This window comes from Brachionichthys hirsutus, chromosome 8 (assembly GCF_040956055.1).
Source record: "Brachionichthys hirsutus isolate HB-005 chromosome 8, CSIRO-AGI_Bhir_v1, whole genome shotgun sequence".
Taxonomy (NCBI): domain Eukaryota; kingdom Metazoa; phylum Chordata; class Actinopteri; order Lophiiformes; family Brachionichthyidae; genus Brachionichthys; species Brachionichthys hirsutus.
In genome coordinates, this window is record NC_090904.1 from 8,934,943 (window position 1) to 8,943,846 (window position 8,904).

Consider the following 8,904-nt stretch of genomic DNA (forward strand, 5'->3'; position numbering starts at 1 on the left):
GATCCATTAAATTCTGAGATCGATCCGGATACAGAAACATCTGGATTTTCCCATTTACTTATAATGGGGGCTTTTTTTTTTATCCTACCTTGTAAAATCTGCATTCAATTCACTCACCAGAAATCCCAGTCATAAAGGGGTCCGATGTGAACCATCATGAAACATGTGTTCTGGTTCTGATCCAGAATGAGGTCAGGATCAAATATTACATTTTAACATTAAAACCCATTTATGGATTAAAAACATCAGTTTAAAATACACATCAAGAACAAAGATACCAAGAACAATCTAGAACCTTTTGGTGTAGATCCAGTTAGGAGAGGAGCGAGCTGCTTGGGGGAGGTCTGTGCTCTATTTCCCGATTGTTCCGGGTTTATCACGGGGGGGGGGGGGTTTCATCCCAACTTCCCAGACGGATTTTTAGAGAAAGACTTCCAATTAGTTCTTTAAACATTTTTCATCTTTAATATGACAAAAACAAAACTCAGTTAAAGGACAAAATGGAAATGAGACGTTTGTACGACAAATAATTAGATGAACAAAGTGAGGCTGGGAGCAGAAGTTTTCCCGTCGGGTGGAGTCGAGTATTTACGGGAAACAGCTGGACGGAAGCAGCAGAAAACACGCCTCCTTTACAGCTGGAACAGTTTCTGGATTTATCGATGCCCTTAATCGATAGTCTAAATTGAATTCTTAAAATCATCCAGCAGGCGGTTTTATCTGGATCAGAACCGGATCCGTTCATGTGCACTGAATCCAATAACACGACTCGGGATCGGATTTCATTCCTGAACTGTTTTTATGTTGAAAATTGTCTCATTTCACAAATATTGCAGAGATTTTTTTTTTATCCTGGTTCTGGACCGGGAACAATCTTTAAGTCCAACCTGACATCACATGAATACGATTTGCAGATAATCATTTCCTGTTGGCGTGTCAGAAAGTCTCTCCTCATCCTCTCATCTGAGCAAATGAGAACGACGAGTTTTTCCTATGAATCAAAAGCAGCTTCCTTTATTCATCCATTTCCTTTTTGTGGCCTTCGGGGGCGCCATCTTCACGCAGCCGTGACCCCCCCCCACAGGGAACCGCTTCCTGTTCAAACCGTAGTGTTTCCTGTCATTTATCAGAACACAGATCAACAGGAAGCCTCATAAACTTCCATGGAATGTTTGAAGTTTCATTCTCAATCAAACATCGGAGATAAAGTTTAAAATGATCCTCTCCAGGTGACAGAGGTGGGAGCCGAAGTTTGGCTCGTAACCATGGAAACAAAGAAGGTCCCTAAATAACAAGCAGCAGCGACTCTTCCGGACAGAACTCAAACACTTCCTGGTTTGTTTTTTTCCTACATCACACAAAATGTTAAAACAGCCGTCGTCTGGATCCAATGTAAACGGTGCTGAGAGACAGAGTCCGGGTTCTGGAGGGTCGAAGGGAGACGAGGAAGAAGGACGGATGGACTGATGTATTAAAAATACGATATAAAAGCAGGATGGAGGAGGAGCCAACATTCCATAAACACACGAGACACGCTTTTCTTCCTGCATGCAGCGAAACAAAAACCCAGACTGGAACGGTTCCGTCGGGGAAACACTTTACAGTCACAGAACCGGGTCGGGTCGGTCCGGCAGAGGCGACCGGACGTCTCCTCCTGCTGAGTCCTGGTCCTGGTCCCGCTCATACGGGCCGGACCCACTTGGTAAAAAGATGAACGAGGAGGCGGATAAAGTAAACGAGCATAAAAGTGTCAGATTTAGTGTTTCCATGTTTCAGCAGTAAAATCCCTCAAACGCGTCTGGGAATAGGAGCCGGATCGACGTGGGGGGGGGGGGGGGGGGCGTGGGGGGGGGGGGGCGTAAAACAGGTTCCCGCCAGCGGCCCGGGGGCTCAGTTGGTGTCGCTGACGATCACGACGACCATGTGCTCCTCGTCCAGATTACCCACAGTCCTTTTGGCGGCCTGGAGGTACTGCTGAGAGAACTCCCCGGGGGGGAAGGCGTACAGCGTGGCGCCGGGGCCGCCCGCCTTCGCGGCGGGCAGGCTCACCACCCCGGCCGCCTCCTTGTTACGCAGGTAAGTGACCAGGTGGCGAAGCAAGCGCACCTGCAGCGCCGGCTCGGGGGCGGCGGCCTGGCGGTCCACCAGGCCCTGGACGGCGAGGAGGACGGCGAAGCCGTCGGGGCGCCCGAGCTTGACGCGGCGAGAGACCTCGTCCAGCCGGGTCCGGTCCATGCGGAGCCGCTGGGCGATCTTCAGCTGGCCGGGCTGGTTCTGCTTCTGCAGCTTCAGCGTGTCCCTCATGGCGGCGCTGAAGAACGCCGCCCCCCCCTCCAGCAGGTACAGCTCCGTGGGGAAGCGGCTGTTCTTCAGGGCGAAGAAGCCGTTCCACGTCTTGGGGAGCGCGGCCTGGGCGAACTCCGACAGCGTGCCGGGAGAGGAGGAGGAGGAGGAGTCCGTGTGGAGGGCGGGGGAGGCGGGGGCGGCGCCCTCGCCGGTCCGGGGGTGGTGATTGTTGAGGCGCTCCGCGGACGACCTCTTGGCGTGGTGGCGGCCGGACGGCGGCTCGTCTTCGTTCGTGGCGGGGGGCCGTCCCGCCGCACCGCCGTCGGGGGAGTGGTCTCTGGGCTCCGTGGTGGAGTCGGGGGCTCGGACCCGGGCCCGGTTTGGGCTCGCGTCAGGCGAGGCAGCCCCCCCGGGCGCTCGGATCCTCGACCGCCCCCTCTCCTTCTCCTTCTCCCGCTCCTCCGCCGGCCTCTCGGCGGACGGACTCCTGCTCTTCCTCCGGCTCCGCCTCTCCTCCCTCTCCTTCAGCCAGCGTTCTCTGCTCCTGCTGCGGCTCTTCCTGCCGCCCCTCCCGAACGCCTCCACCCCCCCCACCCTCCGCTCCAGGCTGCGGGTGGGGCTGGCGGCGAAGTCTCTCTCCAGCAGGGCCCGGTCCCTGTCCCGCTGGGAGAGGAGGAGGCCGTGGGAGGGGGGCGAGGAGCGCTCCCTGACCCCCCTCAGCTCCCTCTCCAGGCTGCGATGGCGGCTGTAGGCCTCCCCCAGGAGGTCGTAGTGAGCGAGGGGGGCGACGGGGGGCTGGTAGCCGGGCGGGAACGGCCGGGAGGGGCTCTCCTCCGCTTTAGCGAAGTCCACCCTGAGACGGCGCTCGGGACCCCCCAGGGGGAAGCCCCTCATCTGGGTGCAGGCGGCCTGGGAGGCGTCCAGGCTCTCGTACTGGACGTAGGCGAAGCTGTCCCCCTTCACGTAGTCGATGTTCCGGATGCTTCCGAAGCGGTCGAACTCCCGGGCGAGGGCGGTGAGGGAGTTCCCCGGCCCGAGCCCCCCCACCCAGAGCCGCGTGGTGGGGTTCGCTTTGCCGTAGCCGATCTTGACCGGGTTGCCGCAGACCAGCCGCCCCTGCAGGGCCACTTTGGCCCGGTGGGCCATGTCCAGGTTCTGGAACTTGACGAAGGCGTACGCCCCCCCCAGCACGCGGCACGGCCGCTTGATGACCACGTCCTCGATCAGGCCGTACTTGTCGAAGCACCGCCTCAGGTCTAGCTCCGTCACGTTCCCGTCCAGGTTTCCGATGAAGAGGTTGCTGGTCGCCCGCTGGTCGTCCTCCGGCTTCAGGTCCTCCACCACCGGCATCAGGGGGGGGAAGCCGTAGGGCCGGCCCCGCTCATCCAGCATCCCATAATAATCCAGCAGCCTCTCCCGCTCCCTGCTGAGGCCCAGGCTCTCCAGGGCGTAGTGTCTGGCGCGGAGGTCTCTGATGCTGCTCCCGCCGGGGCCCGGGGGGGGCGACAGGGAGCGCTGCCTGTAGGCGTAGGGCGCGTGGAGGGGCAGATAACCCACGTCCGGCGGCGTGACGCTCCGCCTCCGGACGTACATGGGCTCTATTTTCAGCTGCCGGTCCCCGAGCACCAGCCGGGATGATTTGGCGTGCCGGGCCTCCTTGGCGTCCTCCGGGTGCCGGAAGTTGACGTAGGCGATCCGGCCCAGCTCCGGGGTGTGGGACAGCTTCACGCTGACGTCACCGAACTTTTTGAACTCGTGAAACAGCGCGTCCTCCACGTCCTCGTCCGTGACCTGCGAGCCCAGGTTGCTGATGAGCAGCGTTTTATACTCCAGCGTGCCCGGCCGGGCGGCGGGGAGCTCCGCCGGGGCGGTGCGCAGCGGCGGGCGGCCGAGCAGGCTGAGCTCGTGGCGGTGCTGCAGCTCCAGCGCGGCCGCTCGCTCCTCCCTCAGCCGCGGCTTCTCTCGCTCCCTGCTCCGGCTCCGGCGGTGATAGCCCCGGGTGTCGGCCAGCAGCAGCGCCAGCGGCGGCGGCGGCGGAAGCGGCAGCGGCAGCGGCGTAGGCAGCTCCTCTCTCCGCGCACTCTCCCGCTCCCGCTCCCGCTCCCGGATCCGTTTGGCGACGGCCCTGGACGGACTCGTCTCTCTCCCGGCCTGCCTCTTCATTTTCAGGCGATGATGGAGCTGAAACTTTTCGCTGCCTGCAACGGGAATCCGGTCCGAATAGCGACCACCGGGGGGCGTTAGCAGAGAAGACAAAGCGGGCGGAAGCTCCGGTAAAAGATGGCTGCCGCTGCGACCGCTGGATGTTCACACATAAGACGGAATAAAAACATGAAATCGTTTAGAAACATGTCAGCATCAGAAGCTCGACGTCTACGCCGCCATCTTGGACAATAGGAATGTGCGCTTTCCTTTGGAGGGCGGGGTCTAGAATGACGTCTGACGGAAGCCGCTACGGCGTGACGTAATGATTCGAGCGCCAATCAGATGCAGGACCACGAAACAAATACATTTATCGGGATTCCTTCTTTAAATGTTTTTATTTTTTTGGTGAAGAATAGACATTTATAGAAAATGTGTTACGTCATATTTATTTGAATTTTTCCACCACAACTAAAAAATTAAAAACTCAACCCTTATTTTTAACCCAATTTGTATGTTTTATATTTGGTTTGTAGGTCAAAAAAAGAAGCTGCATGAAATATAATCCATATTTCAGACGTCTGGCTGAACTCCAACGTCATTTAAATCCACAATTAATCATCACGTCGCACAGTGTGTATTTTAAACCGAAATACATGACCGTTTGTGTACTGTACAACCCGATATAAATATATTTTGAATTTTTTATTTTAGTTTAAAATTCATATTTTCCTCCTGTTCATTTTTCCTGCTTTTAGCTTCCACTTTTGTATTTGGACACTCCTCCTTTCTTGGTTGGATTATCCGTCTAGTTTTTCTGCATTTCCTTTATTTCTTACCTTTGGGGGTTTTGCTGTCGCCTCGACTTCTCTTGTTCATCCAGTGTCATTTAAAGAACTCTCCACAGACGTCGCTCAAAGCTGCATAGTTGATTTCCCAGAAGTAATTTTGAAACTTTAACATGTCCTAAATGAAAATGTGTTGAAAGAAATGCTCGACTTGTAGTGGAAGAATTTAAATTTTAATGAAAAATTGGGACGGTAACAAACGCCTCGGCCTGGTGTGAAAGCAGATTTACAAGCTGCGGGACAGTCGGAGAAAATTCTGTCCAACTCGAGCCCATTTATTTGTCTCGGATAAACACCTGATGGTTCTACCGCTGCTTGAAAGAGGAGCTTACGTCAAGCTCTGCCAGGAACCGTCTTGGATCCGAACCAGAACGGTTAAACCGGGTCGTTAGCATCGTCATGCACACCGTCTATGCTAGCATTTAGCTGAAGCCAAGTAAACAGTATTATCTTCCTGCAGCAAAAGACGAAGGAAAGGGAGTGAAATATTCTGAGCATGAGGTCGCTCCATTTTCTCTCATACAGCTAGGGGGCGCTTGTGATCTGACGGGAGGAAGCCAGAACTGGTGGTTTTCCTGAAGTACATGATGGCGTGGCGGCATCGTATGAAGACACTCCCCAACAAGACGCCATTGTCCTCCTGAAGCGAGTCGGCACCAAGATGAGCCTGAAGGAACGCCCTCTGCCCTCCGGGGATCTGCTCCTTTAGTCGGCGCTCCTTGGGAATTCCTTCCCAGAACACGGTTGGTTCTGGTTTAAAATGGGTTTACAGTAACATCTATATTCACGAACCGGTGTGACACCCAAACTTAAAGTGACCCGAGAGAAACAAATCAGAGTAACTCCTCCTCCTGGCGAGCAGTCCGGCCCATTTCAAGTCCAAAGCTCCCATTGGCCCGCGCTCCTGGCTACAGGTCTGTCCGTGCTCTGGCGGCTGCCGGATCGTACTTTGGCATGAGCTCCGTGATCTTACGGATGAAGTCGGACTTTTCTGCACAGCCTTTGCAGGACTCGCCCCACTCCTCCAGAATCTTCTTCAGGTCCTTCACCTTGAGCTTCTTCAGGTCCACAGAGGTCAGGTCCAGCTGTTTGTCTACACAGGACAGACAAGGACAGGTGATGTCCCGGCTGCTGCTTCACATCATCTAGTCATTAGAAATGCAAACTACAGTGGAACCTCGGTTCTCCAACGACCCGGTTCTCCACCAAAAAAAATGGAAATTAAAATGCCTCGAAGGTGCAGCAGATTTTTGGAGTTTGAACATACGAGAGGAGACGAAGCAAAGACCCGGGAAGCAGGGCGGAGTCTACCTGAGCAGGTTCCGTTCGCTGCGCTAATGTTTCGCTTCCTGTGTCTGTTTGTTCTCTTTAGCACGGTTTAATATTAAAAACAGATGAAAAGCCGTTAAATAAGACATCTCTGCGCTGATATCTGTCTGTTGCGTTTGGATCTTCCCCTCGAGGTCGGTTTCTTGAAACCCTTCAACGTCAGTTGTTTTACAAAATGCTAAAAAGCTACAAACACATTCCACAGCCAGATTTCATGTTCAATAATCTTACAGCGAGTTCAGCGCTTCCAAGTTTGTGCTTTAAACTTCGTTGCATAAAAACTGATCGCTGATCATCGGCTGTCCTCGTCTTTGCCCCACCTAGTGGTCAGGATTAGTATTAGCACTGGTGGTCCACGGGCTCTGCCGTGGAAGTTGAGCAGGACCAGACGTCTTCCCGCCTTACCGTATCTCAGCTCGCAGATCTGACTGTCCTTCTTCTTGAGCTTCTCGCAGATCCTCTCCACCGGGACGTGGGAGCTGAGCGGCTTCGACACCTCGTTGCTTATCTTGGTGGCGGCGTCGCTTGTTGCCCCGATGTAATAACACTAAACAGGGAAAGCAAATCAGATCTGACTGTTCACAGGTTAGCGCGGAGGCTAAGCGGCTGGAGTCGTCGTCGTGTGGAGCGCGTGTGCAGATGGTGGAGGTGGGGGGGGGGGGGGGGGCTGCTACTTTTAACTACACCATCCTGCAGGTTACACCGTTCACCTTTTGTAGCTCCGCCCCAAATCCTCATGAACAGGACAGAAAAAGATGGCGTTACCCGATACGGCTCAGAACAAGGCGACTCGCAGACGAGTCACTTCCTGTACCTGTGTCACTCGGGTTTCGGACCCGCCCCACCCTGAAAGCTGTCCAACAGCAGCTGCTGATTCTATTGATTGCGGTGAAAGAGGTGATCACAGACAATGACAGACTATTTCACCACATCGTCTCCAAAGTAAACAGGGAATCCCTTTTCCCCCCCAGGTCCTACATCCTTGCAGCATTTAGACACCAAAGCGACTTCAAAATAAAGTTGCTATCGGCATCACGTCTCAGCGTGGGTCATCTCGCTCATAAAGTATCTTTGATCTGACCTCAACACAGAAGTGGAAGAACTGTTTCAACTGATTTTAAAAACATCACTAATTTATGAAAACAGAAACGTTTGAATGAAAATAACTCAGATTCCCTTAAAATGTATTCTGTTTTTACGAGTCGAGGATTTGATAAACCCGGTTTATCACCTGCTTGTAAATTCAGAAAATGCTACACGTGATTATGTGTAAGATAAATAGGTGAAACTAAAAAGTGTATTTTATTTTGTAACACTGTTAAAGGCACACATCCGGCGTCTTGTTCACTCACGAAGCGGTTTTCTTTGCCTTTCGCCTCCTCGCAGATCTCCATGAGCGCCTTCTCGATGTCGCCATTCGTGAAACTCACTCCGTTGTCTTTGAGCGACTGATAAAACCTCCCGAGGAAGGTCACGCACACTGAAAGAGAAGAGCAAAATATGAAAATATGAAATGAGAAGCGCCCATCCTGAAGAAGACCGAAATGTGATGCTGCTCAGCTGGCTGGACTTCAAACTTCAGATGACAAGATAATCAGAATAATTGACTGATCCCTGGGCGAAATTAGAATTCAAATTATCATTAACAGCGTTTTCTCCACTTTACAGAAAGCCGCCAGTCCAACCCTGATGACCGGGATGTTTAAAAGCTGCTAAAGCTAGGTAGCCGCAGAGCTAACGCTGAAGCTAGCAGTCAAGCCTTACCTTCGCAGTCCCCTTCCCGCAGGGCTCCGGCGGGTCCGGGCACCAGGGCGAGCGCCAGAGCCACCGACAGTCCGCTTAAAGTCAACATTTCGGCCGACGTCCGTGTCTTCTCCCGGTTCAACAGCCCCGTAGTCACGCGTCGCTACGCCGCAGGAAGACGCCGGTATAACACAGCTACGACGGACTCACGGTCGTCGGGCTTCCGGTGTGACGCAAGGCTATATCGCTATCTCATTGGTCAAAAAGTAATACACTTCCTGTTGTCCTACACGCATTTTGCTCTGATTGGGCGCAAAGGGAACGCCCCGCGAGCAACATCCAGTTGGCGCCATCTGATTGGGCCACATCCGCCCCGTCACCTTATTAAGAATTAGCATGAAAATGTTGGTTTAATATTCTTATTGAAGGAGAAAAATATTAATAATAGTGCTGTTTTTGAAAAATGAGGATTGAAAATACTGAGGGAGCAAATTAAATTAAAGAATGACGTGTAAAAAGTAATTATAATTCATAGGGCAGACTCCTCCCTTTGAAA

The 8,904-nt window shown here is 53.3% G+C and overlaps 2 protein-coding genes across 2 annotated transcripts; both read right to left on the bottom strand.

Annotated features, from left to right (window-relative positions):
• Positions 1-1,890: 1,890 nt before the first annotated feature.
• rbm15b (RNA binding motif protein 15B) lies at positions 1,891-4,449 on the bottom strand. Its single transcript, XM_068742316.1, has one exon. The coding sequence runs from the start codon at positions 4,447-4,449 to the stop codon at positions 1,891-1,893; it is 2,559 nt and encodes an 852-aa protein (XP_068598417.1).
• A 986-nt stretch (positions 4,450-5,435) lies between these two features.
• On the bottom strand, positions 5,436-8,533 carry manf (mesencephalic astrocyte-derived neurotrophic factor). The gene is made up of 4 exons (XM_068742317.1): positions 8,370-8,533; positions 7,958-8,085; positions 7,011-7,152; positions 5,436-6,369 (listed from the first exon to the last, which is right to left on the bottom strand). The coding sequence occupies exons 1-4, from the start codon at positions 8,455-8,457 to the stop codon at positions 6,185-6,187; spliced, it is 543 nt and encodes a 180-aa protein (XP_068598418.1). The 5' UTR covers positions 8,458-8,533; the 3' UTR covers positions 5,436-6,184.
• Between the last annotated feature and the right edge of the window lie 371 nt (positions 8,534-8,904).

Coding starts and splice junctions, on each gene's coding strand:
- rbm15b (XM_068742316.1), bottom strand. CDS start 4,449: ATGAAGAGGCAGGCCGGGAGAGAGACGAGTCCGTCCAGGGCCGTCGCC.
- manf (XM_068742317.1), bottom strand. CDS start 8,457: ATGTTGACTTTAAGCGGACTGTCGGTGGCTCTGGCGCTCGCCCTGGTG. Junction 8,086..8,369: donor GCGGGAAGGGGACTGCGAAG/GTAAGGCTTGAC, acceptor CTTCTCTTTCAG/TGTGCGTGACCTTCCTCGGG. Junction 6,370..7,010: donor GATCTGCGAGCTGAGATACG/GTAAGGCGGGAA, acceptor TGTCCTGTGTAG/ACAAACAGCTGGACCTGACC.